The following is a 22,794-nucleotide window of genomic DNA, read 5'->3' on the forward strand; positions in this document are numbered from 1 at the left end:
TCACTTAATAAAACTAATACGATTTCCATTTTGAAAATAAGAATATTTAAAAAAATATATATATAAAACTTTTACAATAAAAGCACCACAAATAGCCTACCTAATTTCCAACACTCAAAAATCACATTTCATGTCTGTCCAGCCTTTCAAATGTGTCAATATACCAGAATAGAACAAAATATACAAGATGCAAGAGTTGAGACGCATAATGGTGACATGAAAATGTACTGCATAATTAGAAGACCTAATGTTGCCTATATGCAAAACTGTACAAAGATGTTGACTAAGCATCTTTTATTTCAGAACATTTAAGTGCATCTGTATCGTTATATATTTACATATACTGTACCAGTCACTTTTAACAGATAATATAATGTAGGCTAATTAATGAAAATATTAAAAACACGATGTTGCATGATCAGCTGGATTGATTTTAAGGCAATGTGGAAAACTGTTTGTGTATATCGCCCTCTTGTGGTGACTGACGTAACAACAACTGAGAAGCATCACAGGATGATGTAAATAAGGTCCATACATGATGAATCCACTGTGCGTAACATTACTTATTGCTACTATAATCGAAAGCGTCCACAAGAGCACATTACTTGTTTTACTGAACGCTCACTAAAGTTCAGTTGTGGATGGGTTATGTCATCTGGCCATTATTTCACTGCAGAGCTGAAATGCTATGACCTCAGTCAGATCTCGAGTCTCCTGCTGTGCTCTGTTATATAACTAAAATTTACATTCGCACCAGACCCCTTAAATATGCGACGCCCTGCTCGGTCGGTGCGCGTAACTTCCGGCGCTGTATCCCTTTGATATAAAAAGCTGTAATAATCATACGTAACTGAGACAGCTGAGCCAATGGAACAGTGGCCTCACCCGGAATATGAGCAGTTTTTCCTTTAATTGTTGACTTTTCAGTCCTGAATAAGAACTCTTTCTCTTAAATTAGGATAAGAGGTTCTCTAAGCATCACGACATTTTAACAGAATGATTTCATTCAACTGTTCACACGCACACACACACACACACACACACACACACACACACACACACACACACACACACACACACACATCATGTAAAGTAGGCCTATTCCCCAAAACTAATAAATGTAGTTTTACTCAATATAACTGTTAATGGATGTATTCGCTTTGTAAATATGTTGTTAACAAATTGTATTGCGAACAGTAATATACAAATAAAATGTGAGTATAATTCAGTGGACTATGCAAAACAAGCCATCTTGAAATTTGTCATCATTTAATTTTTTAGCAATATATTGGCGGTGTAACAATTAGCAGACCTTTGTTACCAGAACTGACTTAGGCCTGCAATGCATAATTTGTGAGGAGAATGCCTTAGAAACTCTTCATCGTTTTAGAAGTGTTTGTCAGCAAATGTTCATTTGATTTGCATTATAGGCTATGTGTACTGCAAGAGTAGAACAGACTACTGTTCCATTCACTCCTTCATCGCCAAAGCAAAGTGATTTTGTGACAAGATCAGCTAATTCATTTTTGTTCGCTTTCCTGTTTTTAGTGTGGGATGGTCTGCATTTCCTGCAATAGCTACATGAAGTCAGATCATCATAAAGCCTGATGAGCAGACATTGATTGAGAAGACAGTTTCTTAAAACAGGTCACTGTCAAAAAGTCCTTGAATACTGGATGAGGGTATATGAACATTTAAGACCAGTTCAAGGTTGAAGATTTAAAGAAGAGAAAACAGCTTAGACAATCAATAAATTAAGTGGAGTCATACTTGAAAGCATAAATTAGAACTTTATTTTATTATTACAATATTACAAAAAAGAGTAGCACAACTCTCGCACTCTTCAGATTCTTCCCACGCATTCAATCGACAGCCACAGAGTGACAGATATGAGAAAGGCTTCTAGAAGCTTCCTCCATTTCACAGCAATTGCAAAAAGAAAAAAGAAAAAAAAGATTTAAATAATGAGAAAAAAAAATCTAGTTCAGAATTATAAATAGCACAAATTGCAAAACTGAAGCTTTGAAACATGGAATAAAAAGATTTTGTTACAGCCCAGAACTACACACAGCTATAAAACATAATGACGATAAAATATTCTTTATTTCTTCGTTTACATTATAAAGTAATTCTAAAGAATTGCTTTTCTATTCAACAAAAGCTCAAGTTAATAAAAATAAACAAGGAAAAATGCTGTTCCTTTATAGTCTATTTTTCGAAATCAGAATTCATTATACCTTTATTATAATCATGCTTGTTGTCAAAGGAAAGTCCAAGGACCAAATACTTAAGGCTTCATGAGGGCTGTTAAGGGGAGGCAAACCAACAGCGAGTCGAGACAAACTGACCCACCAGCACACACACACACACACACACACACGCATAGGGCCATACACACCTGCGCTCTTCACATGCACACCACGTCCGTGAACCCATATCCATATGCAGCCGCATTCATACACAGTTATTACACTTCTTTAAAGATACAGCAGTACAGTAGATAAGCCAGTGTACAATAAAATAAGCAATCCAACTGCCGTTTCACTGTTTTGACTTTTTTCTTTTAAAAAGTCCTCCTTAATTTAACCACAAATGATCTTGCAAGTGATCAATTTGGTCAATTCAAGCACACTTCACAAAAGAATCAGTAGCAATTCCTACTTTATGTTATTATAAAGGATGAATTAGAAAAAGCAGGATCATAAACCCCTTGATTTGGTACATAGTTTCTACATCATAATATTAGTAACAAGCCTACAGACACCACCTTCAGTAGTATGTTTAGTCCTTCAAACCCACTTACAGCTATACCACATTTGACCCACCTGAAACTGCACAACTCATCTATACAATTCAAGTAGTAGTTTCTCATATGTTAGGAAATAAAAGGAGTATAATGATTAGGTTAAACGGAAATGGCACAGATTTAACATTGAAACCTCTGTAGCTATTCTCCTTTGGCCTTTACAGCTTTACAGAGAAAAGAGAGAATCTTTCACAATCATTATACAAAACTTCACTCACATTAGTGACTCAGAATGCAAATGACACCTGATTTGTTGCATCACTAAAAGAGGCGTGATACATGTATGCGGTTCCTGTCTTTTAAGTTTCCTGTCGGTCACAATGTGTCCAGCAAAATGAGGTGATGTTTCAACCTTTCACAAGCTTAAAGCAGTTCCCATTTTACACATACATCCATAAAGCCCATAACAAATAGATTTTATTTCTAAAAATAAAGAAACAGGGGTGCCTGGTGTAAAGGAACACATGACGAGAGCTTTCACCTAGGAACAGTCTGAAGGGACCAGTGATTGGCATTTTTCCATATAGTTCAGACACTGAAAAAAGAAATAAAAGACAAAGAATGTGTCATGCTGAAGAGGGAAGTGCTCTGAGCCTGTCAGCCATCTTGATGTTATAAGACAGGCTTGAAACAAAGATCTCTCAAATGAAAGCAAGTTGGTTGTCCAATGCACAGTGATCTACTTCACAAGACACTTTTAATAATGTAAGCACTAACACAAGAAAGATGGTCATAAATAACCCAGGAGCACTTGAGATCCAGGTACTTGGAGATAGACAGAACTCAAGTTTGGAAAAAACCTAAACTAAATTCCCTTTAGTGCCTCAAAAAGCACTTGTTAAAAGAAAATAAATTGATCACTTGCAAGATTAAATACACAAAACACTGCTCTTCATTAGACATGTTTATATTCTTTTTTCTTTTTTCTTTGTTTTCATCAACAATCATCCTTGAGATTTTGAGCTCATTTAGTTCCTTCGTAATGACATTTTATTAAGACTAACAGAAGATGTCGAGAACACGCACATGTGTGGCTGACTTCACTGAGGAGAGACTGTGTCTGAGGCTTGTGAGCTGAAGCTTATCTGTACCCTGGGTGCTGGCCCTGCGTCTCGGAGGGGGGGACCACTACCCGGCCCATAGGGGGTGGCCTGTGCATCTTCCCCATCAGGATGAGATTCTGATCTCGGAAGCAGGGCGTCTGGAAGTCCCCTCCCATGCAATCTGCCGTTTGCATCAGATTAGTCTGCCCTATTAAGGCACCCCCTACTAATCGATAATGGGCCGCTACTCCCACGGGGTCCATCCCAGGGGTGGGGTTGGTATTGCCCGTGCCAGTGCCATGGAAGGGCAAAGGGAGGTCCTGTGAGCCAGAGCTGTCACTGTTGGGTGTGGGAAGAATACTACCCCACACTGGCGGCTGGTGGTAGTACTGCCCGTTGGTGTAGTGCGTCACTGCGCCTGGTGGCATTGCATTGCTGCTGTGGTTGTTGGCAAGTGGCGACGAAGGGCTGGATGGTTTCATGGCATAAGGCTGCCCCATGCCCATCTCTGGGGGATAGGTGCGACTCTGCGGTTTGCAGGGGTGTCCGCCCCCTTCTGAAATGTGCTGAAGGTGAGCAAGCTGATGCTGAGTCCAGGACCTCATCTGTGGATGCTGGGGATTTCGCTGAGGTTGATGGCTTTGATGCTGTAGGTGCTGTTGTTTCATATCGCTGTGATACATGTGGTTCATTGCAGCCATGTTATGCGGAGGCATTGCACTCACCGGCGCAGAAGCAGTTACTTTATCAGGAGGTCCAATAGCACAGGATGGGTGCATGAGACCAGGAGCGAGTGCACAAGGGTTACCCGCATGCACTGAGACTCGAGAACTGGCGTTGATGAGTAGATTTCGGTTAATGGGACTGGGGTTGGCGATCTGTCCTTCACACATCGACGTGGCACCGGCACCCTGAGCCCTAGCATGGCAGAACTGGCTTATCTGATGCACTATGCTGTTTAAGTCCGCCTGACGGTCCTGGTGGAGCCCTCCGGCCATGGACAATGGAATGGTTGAGGTAGAAACAGTCACGTTAGGAGGGGCGTCTGCAACCGGTACCTTCCGAGCACCCACCTGCAGGCTTGCAGAGGGGTTTTGTAGATGCTGCTGAGGAAGCAGGATGGCTGGAGGTGGGTGGGTGCCAGGGTGGCCTAAAGAAGCTGCGTGGGACAGATGTTGAGGCCTCGGAAGGCCCTGGAGCTGTTGTGGCATGGAGGAAGGAGGTCTGTGTCCAAGTCCCTGGTGTGGAGGCCCAGGCTGCTGCTGCTGCTGCAAAGTCTGGAGATTCTGAGGGTGTTGAGGAAGTCCCTGCGGATTCTGGGATGCTCTGGGAGGACCCTGCGACAGGTGGTGCAGGTTTAAAGTGCTGGCCGAGGTGGCTGCATAATGGCCGCCGGCGGCATTCATAATCACCTCTGGGTGCAGACGTGCCCGTGTGCCGTTAAAGTCCTTGATGATACCCTTGACGAGGGGCACTTTGACGATGGCAAGGAGACCAGTCTTGGCAGTGGTCTGAGAAGAAGGGTAGGGACTGTATCGGGGGCCAGCTGTGTCAAGTCCGTTGACTGTACGACGAATGTGGTTTCGCTGAGGGACCTTGACGCTGTTGGGGAAGATCTTGATGGTGAGTGGATTGTTGGCAACCTTTTTAGCATAAGCATCCAATTCCGCAGGGGTTGGATACTGAGCAGATCTCATCCTTTGTGGAGTGTCCCCTATATGTAAAAGGGACAAAAAGAAAGAAGAAAAACACATTATGCCTTGTTCAGGTGAGGTGAGAGGATCAGAGATATTCTCACTTCACAAACCTGAGCTCAAATCACAAATTCTGTACGAAAAATGGGATAAAGAGGCCATGGTCCCCTTAGAAACTGCATTGGCACAGCTTAATTTCACACATACAAAGCCATTCAAAAGTTTAGGGGTCAGTTTTTTTTTCTCTCAAAGAAATGAATACTTTTATTTAGCAGGGACACATCAAAAGTGACAGTAAAGAAATGTAAAAAAAAATTCCATTTCTAATAAATGCTGTTCTTTTAAAATGTATATTTAAAGAGTCTTGAACAAAAATTATCACAGTTTACACAAAAATATTAAGCATCACAATTGTTTTGAGCATTGAGAACCAAATCAGCATATTAGAATGATTCCTGAAGGATCACGTGACATTGAAGACTGGAATGATGATGATGAAAGTTCAGCATTGCCGTCATGGGTATAAACGACATTTTAAAATATCTAAGTGTAATAATATTTCAAAATATTACTGTTTTTACTGTTTGATTAAATAAATGCAGCCTTGGTGAAAAAAAAAAAAAAAAAAAAAAACGTAAAATATTACCGACCCCAAACCTTTGACCTGTGGTGTACATTACTAGTAAAAATTATGGACACATTTAACTAAATTTGTTTCTCATGATCTAGATAGCTGCAATTCATTCAAAACCTTATGTGAGTGTTTGGTGTTAAATCACATGCCAAAAAGATGTAGGTGAATGTTAGCTATCTCACTTCCTCTCCATCACTCCAAACATAACATGCTTCTTGTATGCCATGGTGTGAATGCCACACACACACACACACCAGAAGTTTCCTCATAACACTTTAATAAAACCCATGTCATACACATTTGTGTTCTCATAAACCATATATACAATAACACACACACACAAAATAACTTTTATGTACCTCTGTTATATTTAACAACCCCTCTGTGATGTGTCTATGCTTGATTCTCTAACAGTTTAAGTCTTAGAGTGTGAATAAGAAATTAAAACCTGTCTTGCCCAGCCCCCAAAAATGTCTGCGTGTAGTGTGGTAAGCATCTTAGCCTCACATGCTCTGCGCTCTAAATAAACTGTCTAATTGGTGAGTTTTTTTATGTTTTTCACAAACATCTGTTCTTCTCTTCAGGATCACAGTAATGCTTTTAAAGGTGAACATAAAAGGGAAAAAAAAACATTAATGAGCTGAATTATTTAACTGGTTTTACATTCAGAAGTCTGCAGGTCTGCGCTCACAATACAAGCTCTTTCCTTGATACAATGCTGCTTTTCCAGATAGTGACATCCTCACCTGCCAGGACATCTCTGATTCGATGGGTTGAGAATAGAGGAGAGCGGATGAGAGACAGATAGAAAAAACAAAGGAAGCGAGGGATGATAAGTGCTCTCTGTGAGGCTGCTGTCTGCCTACTGAAAGGGGTCTTTGTATAAAACAAGCTTTCATCACTTGAGGGGAGAAGAGAAAAGAGAGATAGACAGGGAGAGACTTCTGATGTGCACCCACCTGCACTTCCCTTGCTCACCCTGATATGGAGTTCACTCACACACTCACACACACAGTATTAGCATGCATTTCTACGCGTTCCTGGCCCCCTCATCCCCAGTGAGAGGATGAACAGCCTGTGCTCTGTGACTGAGCTCTTTCATCCAGCCTGAGCTGATTCAGTCACTGCTCACAGCTCACACTGCCCCGACAAACACCCCGAACACTGAACAAACCCCCCTACACTAGGGTGTAACGGTTCAAATTACTCACAGCTCGGTTTTTATCATGGTTTTTGGGTCACTGTTTCGGTACGGTTTGGTATGTGCTATATTCAGGGGGAAAAAGGAATACTGCCAAATAAAAAATAAAGAAAATAAGAATAATCAAACTACAAGCAACAGCACAAATAAATACAATAAAGCAAATGTAGAAATAAAATAATCAGAGTTTTTCAGGTATCTAACAGTAGTTTTCAGGTACAGAAATTGAATAAAGTAATCAAATGTAAAATGACTGTATATTTCACTGTATAAATTAAAGATTAATTCTTATTAAAGTTACAAAAGCTATTCAGTCAAGAGCAGCGAGTGATTTCCTTGTCTTTTGTTGTTTGATGAACATTAAAAACAGCAGGAATATTATTAGGGCACTGTCACTGTAAGACATGATGCACAATCAAAAATACTGAAACTGTTACACATGCGTTGTCTTTCTCGACTGTTTACGTTCACTTAAAAACCCAACCGACTATGTCTGCTAGGACACTCGCCAAGATGGGTATGTTGACAGTTTTTGTGTGAATTTGTCTGTTACTCAATATTTGCGCGCACTAGTTCTCTTTCGCGTCTTCTTGCCCTTGAATGTTTAAATTGGCACGGCTCACATGAGTTTAGTTTAAAACACAGATAGCAACGTGTGCTGTTTAGGTTTTACCTGCGCTCGGGTGATGACAGCGTAAATGACTGGTCATATCAGAACATACGGCACTCGCATAGAAAAAAGTTTAAGGGAAGCCATCGATGGAAACATACATTAGCCTAACTCTGTCTGCATGTCTCCTTTACGCGTTGTTATTTTCAATAAACCATATTATAAATGCATATGCGTCAACATATTTGAGATGAACCACAGTGCAAGTGCATGCCGAACCATGGGTGGAGAACGGTACGGTTCAATTTTTTACTGAGAACCGTTAAACCCCTACTTCCTACCACCAAATACTTAGAATAACTAAAGAAGAACTATAGAAGAACTATATAGAAGAACTAAAACCCTGTAAAAATCTAGAAAAAATTATTAAGGCATGTTTTCCACACAACTTCCAAGGAAGAATAAGATATATGCTCCAATATACAATAATAATAGTAACGTATACACTACCGTTCAAAATGTTGGGGTCAGTAGGAGGAAATAAATTAATACTTTTATTCAGCAAGGATGTATTAAATTGATCAAAAGTAACAATGAAGACTTGTATTGTTACAAAAAATATTTAAAATAAATGCTGTTTTTTTAACTTTCTATTCAAATAGTCGAATAGTATTTCACAATATTACAGTTCTTACTTTATTTTTGAAAAATTAAATGCAGCCTTGGTGAGCATAAGATACTCTTTCAAAAACATTTAAAAAAATCTGAACAATGGGAGTCAGAGGTAACATTGACATTGTTTTGTTAGACATTAATGTTATGAAAAGAGTTATTATTTTTTACAGTTTCATTTGGTGTCACCAGTGGTTCATAAATAACAAAATACACCTTAAAAAGAGCAGAGAGTAATACACACTTATCCGTAGCTAAAAGAATAATCAAATACTGAATAAGTGAACATGTGAGGGGTGGAAGATGTGTATGTCTTTGTGAATGAAGGGCGTTTAAATTCTGAAGAAATTCTGTGGAGCTTTATGGAATTCTGTGGGCACAAGTCTGTGCAAGCATGCTTTATATATGCTAACTTATCCTAACTAGCAAACACAAACATCAACAGACACACATATACACAATCTGTTCTTGTTGATGACGTTCAGCTTTTTGTGAAATGTTGGTGTGCTTTTTTTTTGTTTTTTTTTGTGCAGAGTAGGAATCACAATTCTCAACTCCATCCTCCCAACACCTCACACAACATTCAGAAGCCCTGCCATTCACTCGTCTCATCTGTCTTTCTGTTTTTCCCTCTCCCTCTATGTGGGCTGTTGACGAAACAAAATGGCCCCTGACATTTCTTAGCTAAATAGCTTTCCTGCCAATCTCAGGCCATGTCAGCTGCCTTCACCGGCTGCCCACATTTGCTCCCCTCCTAAAAGGAGAGAAGAGAGAATGAGGAGAATCAGAGGAAGAGATGGAGGAGGAAGAGCCACGCTGGGCTCAATAAATGAACCACCGCAGGACTAGATCAAGGAGCGAGGAAGAGGACAGTCATTATGTTAATAACTCACGAGGGTGCGCTCTCTCTATTTCCACCGCATCTTTCTCTCTGTCTTTGCCTTTCTCCCCTGTTGAGTGACATCCCAGGGGAGGCTGGCCGGCGATAATGAGGAGTCAATCTTGTTAGGATTAGACAACAACATACAGGTCAGCAGTCATGCAATCCATTCCGAGTACAGGAGAGGAGGGCAGAGGAAAGCGATCAGGTGACATTTAAACATGCACTGAGCATCTATGTAAATGTCTCAAGGGACTTTAACATTTCTAGAGCTCAGTGCCAGATCTGCTTAACTTCTTTTTGGGATTTGTAATTAAAGGGATAGTCCACCTAAAAATGAACGTTCTTCCATCACATACTTGTACGCCTTTTTTATGTGGAACACGAAAGGAGATATCAAGCAGAATGCTCAAGTTGCTCTTTTCCCTACAAGTGAATGGTGAACACAGCTGTCTCTGGTCCCCATCTGCTTTGTGTTTATGCACTTCAGAAGTTCAATTTCAGTCGGACATAACCGTAATTAGGATAAATGCAATTAATCTAAAAAAAAGAAAAAAAAAAAAAGAGTAATGTACGTTTTAGTTCAACTGAAATCGTAGCGGCCTATTTTTAGTCAGACTAACAGACTTCGATAATGCGACTGTAGCTTTCATCCAGCACATAAACATTATAGTGAGACTACAATTTTTCTCAAGGTACACGTGATCTTGAAAGAGATGATGCTCAATGTGTGTTTAATGCTTCAAATGTTTATTCATAATTTTGTATGTACACTACCTTTAAAATGTTTGGGGTCAGTTCCCCCATTGTTACATGTTACATGCAATTACTATAGTAATAACTATAAATTATGCATAATTACATGCTACTAACCCTAAACCAAACCAAACCCTATATAACAGTAAGTATAAATGTATTTACTTAATATCACTCAGTACTTACATGTATAATTACAGTGTGACAAAGACACCTAAAAATAAAGTGTAACAAAGTTATTTTAAATTGAAAATATTTTTTTTCAATATTACTGCTTTGACTGTATTTTGAACCAATACTTGGTGAGCATAAGAGATTTCTTTCAAAAACACTTGTCAAAATTGTACTGACCCAAAACTTTTGAACGGCAGTGTAAAAAGCAACTTGGACATTATTCTAAACATCTGCTTTTGTGTTTTGTATTCAGAAGAGATTTTTCATTTCATTTATGAACTACCCCCCTCCCCCCTCTCTCTCTCTCTCTCTCTCTCTCTCTCTCTCTCTCTCTCTCTCTCTCTCTCTCTCTCTCATCAGCAGCAGCAGCAGCGATTTGAGGATCACAGTAATCAGCCAAACCCCAGGAGCGCCATTACAGACACACAGGGTTGTTACACAGCTATTGTCAACCTTTTCTGTCTAAGCACACCATACACATCTCCCAACAGCCTTTTTCCCCTCAGCACAGACATCACACACACACACGCACACACACACACACACACACACACACACACACACACACACACACACACACACACACACACACACACACACACACACACACACACACACACACACACACACACACACACACACACACACACTTTTAAACTCTTTAATCCGTGAGACTGCTGATCTGAGTGGGTGTTCTTATATTGTCTTATATAGGGTTATTCCTCATGGAGAAGCAAAGCCTCCTTCTATTCATCTCTTTCTTCTTATCTAAAGCCATCTCTTCCTCCCCGCTCATCTCACTTTCTTTTCAGCTCCCTTTGAAAGAGTTCAGAGAGAGAAAAGCAAAAGAAACCATCCTCTATTTAGACAAAAGACTGTCTTTTTTTGCCCCAATGTATTTTCATGGCTTGCATTCCTGCATTCCAAGGTATATTCTGGCTCTTCCTGCGTCTCCCGAGTTCCCTGAGGGAAACTGTGCCAGAGCCAGATGTGCTCCAATAACATCTGGACCACAACAGGGAGCACATGAATTTGAAAGGGCAGTTAATGACATGCCATGGGACTTTTAAACCAGCATATGCATCATTACATTACATGATTTCGAGTGCTTTAAACAGCTGAGGTTTCTCTGAATCTTTCAGTTTGGGAGTCCCCCCGAAACTGGATAGTGTTAACCAGAAATGCAGTCATTGACCAAATTTAAAAAAACACTATCATATGGGTGAGACACAATGACGTTCAGGTAGGGCTAAATGATAAAAAAAAAAAACAATTGTGATATTTCAGATAAAATGTAACTTTAATTAGAGCTTCAGGTTTGCTGTACTCGTTTGTAGGGCTATTATAATTATTATTAAACAAAATAAGAAATATATTACTATAGTAATAACAAAATATTTAATACATTTTTTTTTTAAATTGCAATCCTAATATTTGGATATGCTACAGGTTTAACAACACTAATTGAAAATCGGATAAAAAGGGTGGCACACATCGTGTTTCCGAATGCACGTTTATGGGAAGCAGAACATGCGTGTAAAAAAACATTTGATAAACCATATTACAATTTAGATTTTTCGGTTTTAAATTTGATTATTCATTCAGCTCAATCTTGAAGTTAATATTTGAATATTTCTATCATTTACATTTTATTTTCATGGAAGAAACAATTTGAATATATGAAATTGACACTAAAAGCCATATTTTTATATCAGAGGATTATATTGAAATAGAGGTTTATAGAATGAAATTGTGTCATTTGAGCCCCAATGTATTGGAAAACAGCCATACATGAATTGTTCAGAAGTATCTGCCCATTTATTGGTTAATACATAGCTATGGACTATTAAATAAATGGAATTATCAGAGAAATGAAAACAAATAAGTTAGACAACGATACGTTTTTTTTTTTTACCATCAGGTCCATCAAATTGATTGAGGGACTGGATGTGGACCGTTAATGCTTGATTTTCAATTATGTTTTTGTCCAATTCATAGGCAAATGAATGAATCCTCTACCGTTGCTCTCTTCAGAGACAAACACTCTGGGCCTGTAGTTACAGGTCTAACTTCATTGAGTCTTGCGGTTTTATGAATCTATTTTCCATTATCTGTCTAACGCCGCCTTCACACTGGCAGTTGAAATCATCTCCGATACGGCTCCGAAACGACCGGAAGTCATTCATTTCCTATGGAGATTCGCAGACCGCATGCGAATGGGTCCGAAACGGGTCCGACCGAGTGCGGTGCGAAGAAAATCGTGTCCGTTGGTCATCCGGATGCGTTCAAAAAATTGAACTCTGCGAAAAGCTACGGACGGTTCCTATCCGACAATTCCAGCGGAAGTTAGCGTTGCTATGATACTGATAAACAAACCTGAATTCTTATCGTTATAAAATCATTATTTATTTTATTAAAAGTTAAGTTGTCATGTAATTTTTTATTTTCATGATTTGCTAACGTTATTAGGGCAGTTAATACAATTAAATTGTAGGCAGACATCGAACTAAATATGACATAGTGGTATAAATTATACCACTATATCACATTTTTTAGCCGACCTGACATGTCAACGTCCTGAGCAACTTTCCTCACGCAGCAGCCTTCCTATTAATATCTCTATAACCCTCATCAGAGAGATCATACAGAACTGACAGAATCAAACTTTCTAATCTCTCCGCCATTTTTGTTCTACCCGCTTCCGACGCTTTTCACTGTATAGTACGACGTCCGTTGGGGGCGTATTGCGTATTACGGAGCTGATTTCAACTGCCAGTGTGAAGGCGGCGTAAGAGAAGCATCAGAGATATGCCTCGAGTTCCTCTTTCCTACCTGTTCTCCCCCTGTAGTTCCTGTAGTTAGTAGTATGACTCCATCTCTTTCTGTATTCCCACTAGTTAGAAATACGACTTCCATCTTTCTGTGATTTCTGTTCTCTCCTGCAGTTAAAGATATGTCTTCACCCTCTCAGTAATTGCCGCCTGATGAGGGTCTTCCTGAGGCGATGTGAGACTCATCAGTCTCCGGGCCATCGGCACTCCCCCGGCCGCGTGTCTCCATAGCATAATTTGTCATCCTGATGGAGAGCTAATCTGACAGGATGTCTGCCCACAGACGGAGAAGGCGAGATACTCTGTACGTATCCTTTCCCCCCCCTGCCTGACTCAGTTTCTCTGTTTGTCTGACTCTCATTTTCTGCCTCTGTATGCCACTTATCTGCCTCAATCTATCTCTCTGTGAGCGGTGTGGTTCAGCAGGTGTCTGTCCTTGTAAACCGCCTTAATAAAAATCCCGGGATTTGACAATCTGTCTCTGCAAATATGCTTTTGCTCACACACTGCTCTCTTTCCCCGCCTCATTCCATTTCCTTTCTTTCTCGGTTCTGTTTAGTTTCTCGTCAGACATTTATCTGCTTTTATAGATCCGGTTTAATCTTGTCATTTCTTCAATGCACTTAATTGCCATTTTTGACAACATCTGTATGAATCTGTGGTATTAAACAGACACATAACATACACAGCATGAAAGAATATGTGTCTGGTTCATTTGAGACTGCTGAGAGGAAGGTAAACGGGAGCATGAAAGGAATATTCACTCAAAAAATTAAAATTCTGTCATCATTTATTCACCTTCATGTCGTTCCAAAACTGTTCGACTTACTTTCTTCTGTTGAATCCAGAAAGATGCACTTTTCCATACCATTAAAGCAGGAGTCACCAACCCGTCGATCGCGATCGACAAGTCGATCTTGGAAGCATTTTAAGTCGATCGCGAAGAGTTTTCAAAATCAGAGAAAAAACACCAATATTTGTATTCCTTATTATTTATTAATTAAAAATGCACCATGTGTGAGCCTACTGTGTGTAGTAAATCGTGTCTAGGGGATGCAGACAGAGGCGCGCGCGCCGTTACAATGACGTCATTTTTGGCTCATGCGGACGCGTCGAGTATAAACAAGGCTTCACGCTTTAACCAGCTCAGCCACTTCACACTACGCTCACATCAAGCTCTTCAAGCTAACGATACGCAAGCTAACTAAACGATGGCACAACGGTGAGGGAGTAGGCTATTGCTAGTTTGAAATCTGCAGGGGTTTTCCTGCATAGACAATTATGAGGCGGCAAACAATATAACGTTATAGACTACACACGACCAGAGTGCTGTTTTCCTGAATGCAAGCACGATTGAAACCAAGATATTGATTTCATAACAGTTCAATAAACAAATAGTTAAAATTAAGTTACTTACATTTTTAGACGCAATTACTGTTTTTGTTCTGTTTCAGCAGCGAAAATAGTTCCAAACAACAGAACCAGCGCATCTCACAGCAACACTCATCCATTATTCATCACTGAATGATTCAGCGTTTTGACCTAATCGCTCCAGTCAAAGATTCAATTAACGTTACCCATTATTAAACCGCCTCATTCTGAATCAATCAGCCGTTTGAACGAATCGTTTGAATGAATGACTCAATGACTCGCTCATTAAGACGGCCGCCTGCCGCTTCTACTGGCGGTTTGGTTTCAAAGTATCATTCTTTTCAACATTCCTTATTTGTATATTCAAAAAATATTCAAAACAATCTCATGATCTCATTTAATACAGTTATAATTTTTCAATGTAAATTATTTAATTTGTTTGGTAACAGCCTTGTCGAAATGAAATTTAGAGCATACCAGTAGGCCTACATGAAATAAAATTAGGGGGAAAATGCCCTTTATAAAGGTACAAAAAATTATTCCGATAAGAGTGTTTTCAAAAATGAAACATTGACAATTTAAGTTTAAAGGGAGTAGGCTAAAGCCTCTGTTTAGGCTATAAAGGAAATGTAATTTTGCCAAAAGAAGAACTTTTAATTTAAATAAATGTTAATTTTAAATCAGCCTACTTCAGTGTGATATGTTACCATATTATCATGCTTAATTGAATAATTGTAATGTGATGATCAGATGCAGATATCTAAATCAAAGAATATGGGTGGTTGGCAGGTGGATTATTTTAAATTTTTAACAACAGATTCGAGTGACTCAAAGTGCACCAGATTAATGAATTTATCTTTAAAATGTACAAATTTTTCTCCCGGGGGGGCATGCCCCCGGACCCCCCTAGTGTTACAATTTTACAACCTCCGCCTCATTTAGAGCCGGGAAAAACCCTTTATTGGCTATTGTTAAAAGGAGATCTGTGTTTTATGTTGTTGGAAAAGGGAAAGAGAATCAGTGCTGTACATGACTGTTTTAGGCCTGTAATTGATTGATTATTGAGGTAATGAATAGTAGTAGGTCTGTAATTTGTGTGAAAATATTTTTGAAGAATTGAAGGATGACTGTTGTCATAATATTTTGTATGCTAGTTGCACTTACCATTTTGATTTGAAATAGCCTATGTTTTAAAAGGGAAAATGAAACAGTACATTATTGGCTTAGGCCTGTAATTGACTGATTATTGTGTTTATATATGAGTAATAAGCCTGTGGATATATACTTAACAATGTTTTATTACTGTTGAAAATGTTGAATTATAGTTGACAGTTTGTATAGTTATATACTATTTGTATAGTTAAATAAATATTTTGCTAGTGACTAACAGGCAACAAAGAATGTCAAAGTAGAACTACATTGTGGCCTTGTTTTTTCATAATTTTCTGCAAGTGGTAGATCTTGGTTTACATTTGGACTTGGGATGTGATCTTAGGCTTGAAAAGGTTGGTGACCACTGCATTAAAGGATTAGTTCACTTTTAAAAAAACTTTTGCTCATAATTTACTCACCCCCATGTCATCCAAGATGTCCATGTCTTTCTTTCTTCAGTCGAAAAGAAATTAAGGTTTTTGATGAAAACATTCCAGGATTTTTCTCCATATAATGCACTTTACTGGGCAGCAAACGGTCCAGTGATTTTGTAAATCAAACGGTTGATTTACAAAAAAAATTTACATTATTTTATTTTGTAGTTGTCTTCATGCGGCTTGTTTTTTGTGCAGTTTGTTTTTGGTAAGATTTCTGCTCATTCGTGGAGTATCACATCATGCCCAGTTTCATCTGTTTAGTAGATGTTTTATTTGTTTCCTACACTATATGTCTTATCTTAACCTGGAGTATTGTTGACGGAAATGTCCGGCTTACCGTGTTTTCACTGTTATACGCAAGGGGGCGCTATTACGCTTCTTCTGAAAGAGTCCTGAATCTCCTGATCAAAACACATGCGAAGAATATGCAGAAACAAGCGATATCATATGTAAGTAGATATGTAAGTGTGTATCATATGTAAGCATATGTAAAATAACGCGATCATCAACATTAAACAGCAAATAAATTAAAACCGCCTAATGTTACTGAATGAAATGTCGACCCAGGACGAGCTATAGGACTGCGCAAGCATTTGGGGTGTTGATTATCTTTCTGAATCTGAACCAGATGTAGTCTTTGACAAAAATGTGATTTTCTAAGCTTTTTGCTCAAAATGTTGCTTTATGAAACTTACCAAACTTCAAGTGTTGATAAAAAAAAGAATGCATGAAGCTAAAACGTGTTGTTGTTGTTGTTTAAAAGCAGAGGGTCTATTCTTTCTTTTGATATTATTGCATACAGATAATCATACAACATAATATTCTGGGGGCCATGAAACTTTTGTGAAAATGATCAAAAATGTCTTTTAGCTAAATATATAAATAAATGTAAAAATAGGGGAAATAAACCATTGTCTTTAATTATTTTGAAGGCAGAAGTTCAACAAAACCTAAACATAAAATCTGTAAAATCTGTTAAAATTTGTAAAAAAAAAGAAAAGAAAAAGAAACATATATTGTGTATTAAACTTTTTTCCCTGTTTATCCTGATGTACTCCCTGCTATATTTGTAAATCTTAAAAAATAAGTGATGTGCTAAGCCTATATTTTTCTGAAGCTCTGTGATACAGTTGTGTGAGGAAAAAACAAAACAAAATGTAAGCCGTTATTCACGCAAACTTTTTGAAAATACACAAAAGTGTGAGATCTTAGAGCTGAATTAGTTTATCATTGAATAACGAGTTTCTGTCTTTTTTCACACAAAACTCTCATGTAACTTCAAGAGTTGGAACATGGCACATGATTCATTTGGACTACTTTATGGTGCTTTTTGTCATTTTTGGAGATTCATTTTCTCTGGTCACCTATCATCTTCATTTTATGGAAAAGAGCAGCATCAACTTTCTGCTTATTTTATTTATTATCTTCTTTTATGCTCCACATAAGAACGAAATGGTTTGGTGAGTGATGATAGAACATTTGAACTGTTTTTTTGTTTCTGTACTTACATTTCTGAAGTCCAGTGTTCATCTGCGAGTGGGGGTGGAGCTGAAGGGAGAGATCACCTGGCCCTGGCAGACAGGCCAGCATCTCATACACACACTCACTCACACACACACACACACACTCACACCCACACCCACACACACACACACACACACACCCACACACACACTCACTCCTAGAGCAACATGGGCCAAACACTCCGCCTCACACTATAGAGAGAAAAAAAAAAGAGAGAAAAAAAAAGAAATTTAGATGTTACTGAAGCACCTCAGTACCAAGTTCCGGCCCAACACTAGGGGCTTTCCAACACATTCTCATCCTTTGGCGTCATATAGGTGACGCCATTTGACATTTCGTCGAAATCTTACGCATCCTTTAGCGTCAATATAACACGCACTGTTATGGGTAGGTTTAGGTCTGGGGTAGGGTTACGGTTATGACGCCTTGGGATCTGCGTCTCATATTGACGCTAAAGGATGCCATGTGCGTAAGATTTCGATGAAATGTCAAAAGCGTCACATGTATGACGCCTTGGGATGAGAACGGGCTGGGCTTTCGCACCGGAGGAACCTTTTTATAGTTCCTAGAACTACTGGCGGTACCCGTTTTTTGGCGTGTTCGCACCGCAGGTACTAGGATTGATTTTAGTTCTAGGAACTCCTTTTGGGGGAACTAAATTAGCTGCTACTTCAGAGTAGGGTCTAAACCAGTACTATAGGAACTACCAGTGACGTAAGTGTACGCTGATTGGCCGAACGTAAACAAAACACTGGTACCCGCCATTTAAAAAAAAAAGAAGCTGTGTACACAGATTATAGCCTATATATTTACTCCACAAACAAACTAAAGCGAAACATGATTATGTACTTCTGCTCAGCGAGCGACATTGGACATCAACCATACGGCAAATACTTTTTCATATACTGTCTACTTCCTTTGTATAACAGTATCTAATAACGTATTAGACAGGACAGACTTAAACAGAATAGATCATAAACTAATGAAGAATAGGTGCATTGTGTGCCATCAAAACAAAAGTCTGCCACGCCGTCAAAATAAGTGTCACAACAACAAGCGTGGCTTACGTCACTTCAGAGTTCTTACTGGCGGTGTGAATGCAACCAGAAAAATGGCTCTAGGCCAAGGGGAACATTTCGTTCTCGGGGAACCACCCTGGTGGCTACAGAACTAAGTGCCTACTACCAGGTGCGAAAGCCCCTACTATGTCAATGTCATTCACTTTGCTTCAAGTCTCACATAGCCAGACCTTCAGACTGACGGCAGAAGGTCTGGACTCTATCGCAGCTTTTCTTGGCCAAGGCCTGCCCAAGAGTACGTTTGACTGACATGTAACGCAACCAATCACAGTTCGTTTTGTTCCGCGTCATGTTTAGGGGCGTGACAATATAATGTCGATGTACCTACAATAACACACCGGTGTGCATCTAATAAATTATTCATTCACAACGTTGTACAAGTTAAATGCAACAATGGAGCTGCGAACTTCATGTACTTTTGAAAATCGAGCATTTAGTTGATCCTGGTAAGCGCTCATTGTCACAGTTGTAAACACAATGGCTTTCTTCTTCCACGAGGGGTTTTGGCGTCATGGCATTTGTTTCCAGGCGGACCGATAAAGAACGCGACACACGCGTCTCCCGGACATCCTGTAGAATTCAACTAATCAGATCGCGACTTCGAAACTCCTGAAGTGTTTCCAGACAAGTGTGCCATATGCATTAGACGTTCAGCCAACGGTCCGTGGGAGTGACGTCTGAGGCTGAGACTACTTTGCCTCTATCTCTGTCTGCAGTGCTGCACTGGGTAGCCTCGCCTACAGTGAACTCTTATTGGACCAAAATCTTGCTTCATATTAGGGCTGGGCGAATAACAGTACTTTCTGTTTGATTTCAATTTGGATTCAAACGATTATGAAAACGCAATAATCAAGATAAATTGTGAAAACATTTCATTCCGGCCCTCCTTAACATCCAAACCAGTCACATCATGTAACATGACTGTTGTAAAATGCAGTCTACTGTGGGACATGCTTGATCTTAAAAAGTGATCCTGAGCTGTGAATAAAGCCATGAAAGAGAACTCGCAAATACATGCCTAGACAGTCAAAATACATGCAGAATATGGCGAGTATTCTCATAAACACAGTCAGTTATGTCTTAAGTGAAAATAAACAGTTGGGCAAGAAATTATATTCATGTAGATCTGTGCATTTGGTCTTAAAGTGACAGCAGCCTGTTGCGGTCTGTGTCAGTTATGTTAATCAAACAACAAAAGAAAAAGGAAAACCACTTACAGCTCTTGACTAATAACTTTAGTAGCTTTAATAAGAATCTATGTATATATAATTCATACAGTGAAGTAGTGTTGCAGTATGTAGTGTTATATTTTACATTTGATTACTTTATTCAGTTTCTAAGTAGGCTTTAAGCTGAATACTACTGTTAGATAGACTTACATGAAAAAGCATTGTTTATTTATTTTTTTCTACTGTATTTGTCCCATTTTGGTAATTTTCTTCATTTTAATTGTGCCTAGTATTAGTTTCTGCTGTCGTATCGAAATTTGTATCAAGAATTAAAACATTTCTTGTAAAATAAAATAAACCTCTCGTATAAGGTTTTGGTCTTATTGCCCACTAATTGTGTTAAATAATCATGATTACAACATCGACCAAAATAATTGTGATTATGATTTTTGTCACAATCGAGAAGCCCCACTTCACATAACTGAACAGAATTACAAGATTATAAGCTTTCACAGTACCACAGTACAGAACACAGTAAACAAAAACAATCCATTGATATATATGTAATATTAACATGCTGCTATTTACTAAACAATTAAAATGTATTTACATAAAATAAATATGTTTGAGGTTTGTGAACTGATGGATGCCTACAGTCTTCATCATGGTTAATAAAAATACAAAAAGAACTTAAAGATTTGTCAGAAATTTCGTTTTCCACTACATTATTTTCAAAACAAAATAATTAAAAATGTGTCTTGATTTAAAACTAAGCGATGATATGATTTTAAAGGGATGGTGTGCATTAAGAAAAGGTGCAAAACTAAATGACTCACAAACATGTTTTGGATCATTTTCCAACATAACAGGAGCAATGAGATAATTACCATCTGTCAGTTTACACACACATTTTCACTGAATTCATTAAAACTCAGCAAGTCTTCTAATCAAGTGTGTCGTGAGGAATACATCCAAACATTAATTCAAATGTGCGTTTGAGTGCAATTTCACACATATTTATGTGAGCAAATTAATTGCATGGCAGAGAACTTTGCCATGCAAGCTTTGGATTCACATCAATTAACCAACCAACTAACTAATCAAGTGAAGGTTAGAATATCAGGATATCAAAATATCCTTCTCTTTAATCATCTTTTTTGTCAACCGGGTGTGTTCAGACCAGCAAAAACCCTTCTCGTACCCAAGCCACTCTTACTAATCGTACAGCAGCAGGCAAAACACACTTAATATGAAATCTGAACTTCAATTTAACATCAAACATACCAGCCAGAGTGCTCTGACCGTGCCTCAGGCACTTCATCTCTCTCTTTCTTCACCTTCACATCCTCTACCCGTCTTCTAGTGTGAGTGCTGTGATCTAAGGTGACCTTTGCTAAATTCCAAACTTTCACATCAAGCGTCGCGTTAGTTCTGGCAGGTCACGTCAGTCAAGCTCGCATCAGAGTGTCTACGTATATGTGAATATGACGCCTATCACAGCATCCCTATATACACTCACCTAAAGGATTATTAGGAACACCATACTAATACTGTGTTTGACTCCCTTTCGCCTTCAGAACTGCCTTAATTCTACATGGCATTGATTCAACAAGGTGCTGAAAGCATTCTCTAGAAATGTTGGCCCATATTGATAGGATAGCATCTTGCAGTTGATGGAGATTTGTGGGATGCACATCCAGGGCACGAAGCTCCCGTTCCACCACATCCCAAAGATGCTCTATTGGGTTGAGATCTGGTGACTGTGGGGGCCATTTTAGTACAGTGAACTCATTGTCATGTTCAAGAAACCAATTTGAAATGATTCGAGCTTTGTGACATGGTGCATTATCCTGCTGGAACAATGCTCAGGTAGGCCGTGGCATTTAAACGATGCCCAATTGGGCCTAAAGTGTGCCAAGAAAACATCCCCCACACCATTACACCACCACCACCAGCCTGCACAGTGGTAACAAGGCATGATGGATCCATGTTCTCATTCTGTTTACGCCAAATTCTGACTCTACCATCTGAATGTCTCAACAGAAATCGATACTCAGACCAGGCAACATTTTTCCAGTCTTCAACTGTCCAATTTTGGTGAGCTCTTGCAAATTGTAGTAGCCTGGGAAAACCCAGACCACTTCCGGCAAATTTAGATTTGCTCTGCAAGTAGGTCTGGCAAAGAGCTCATTGAAGTCCATTTCCAATCCGTCGAAATTGCGGCACCAATCAGAAACGTTGGGGCGGGCTTTACACGATGATGACAGCACAGCGACGGTGAAGCAGATTTTTTACATTTACAAACATGGATGCCGCTGTGGAACTATGTGTGACGGTTATAGTTGAACACCGTCATTAGAACTCTATAACTGCCAAAACCATGTTATTAAAATATTTTTTTTCACAAACATTTATCATAGAGAATGTTTAAATACTAATATCAGCTTACGAGGGAAAGGGAGGCGGAGTTAGTGGTGCGATCGGAGACCGAAAATCAACTCCCCATCATGGAGACAATTAATGGGATTTTTACTTCTCGAACCCAGCTGTTTCACTCTATAACAGTACACTGAATGTTAAATATCATGATGGGCTGTGTGATTGGGTCAAGTGTTGTGAAGCATTTTGGCATGGTGCGGACACCCAAATTGCTGTATTACACCAGTGCTGCATGTGGCAGCTTGAGTCATTCCACCCTTTCTGAATCAGCAACAGCAATGGATAGCACCTGGTGATTTGTGGTAAGAAACCACGCATAGGG

At 39.1% G+C, this 22,794-nt stretch overlaps 1 protein-coding gene across 3 annotated transcripts in view; it reads right to left on the reverse strand.

Annotated features, from left to right (window-relative positions):
• Positions 1-1,770: 1,770 nt before the first annotated feature.
• Positions 1,771-22,794, reverse strand: part of fam222ba (family with sequence similarity 222 member Ba) — a 68,566-nt gene continuing 47,542 nt past the window's right edge. For all 3 annotated transcript variants that reach the window (XM_056270113.1, XM_056270112.1, XM_056270111.1), the window contains exons 2-3: positions 17,770-17,976; positions 1,771-5,563 (exon numbers count right to left, since the gene is read on the reverse strand). In XM_056270113.1, coding sequence (XP_056126088.1) covers positions 3,888-5,563; positions 17,770-17,851 — 1,758 coding nt within the window. In that variant the 5' untranslated portion in view covers positions 17,852-17,976 and the 3' untranslated portion in view covers positions 1,771-3,887. The remainder of the gene's footprint in view (positions 5,564-17,769; positions 17,977-22,794) is intronic.

The sequence above is a fragment of the Rhinichthys klamathensis genome, unplaced genomic scaffold, assembly GCF_029890125.1.
Source record: "Rhinichthys klamathensis goyatoka isolate OS25496 unplaced genomic scaffold, OSU_Roscu_1.1 h1tg000296l_1, whole genome shotgun sequence".
In the NCBI taxonomy this organism is placed as follows: Eukaryota; Metazoa; Chordata; class Actinopteri; order Cypriniformes; family Leuciscidae; genus Rhinichthys; species Rhinichthys klamathensis.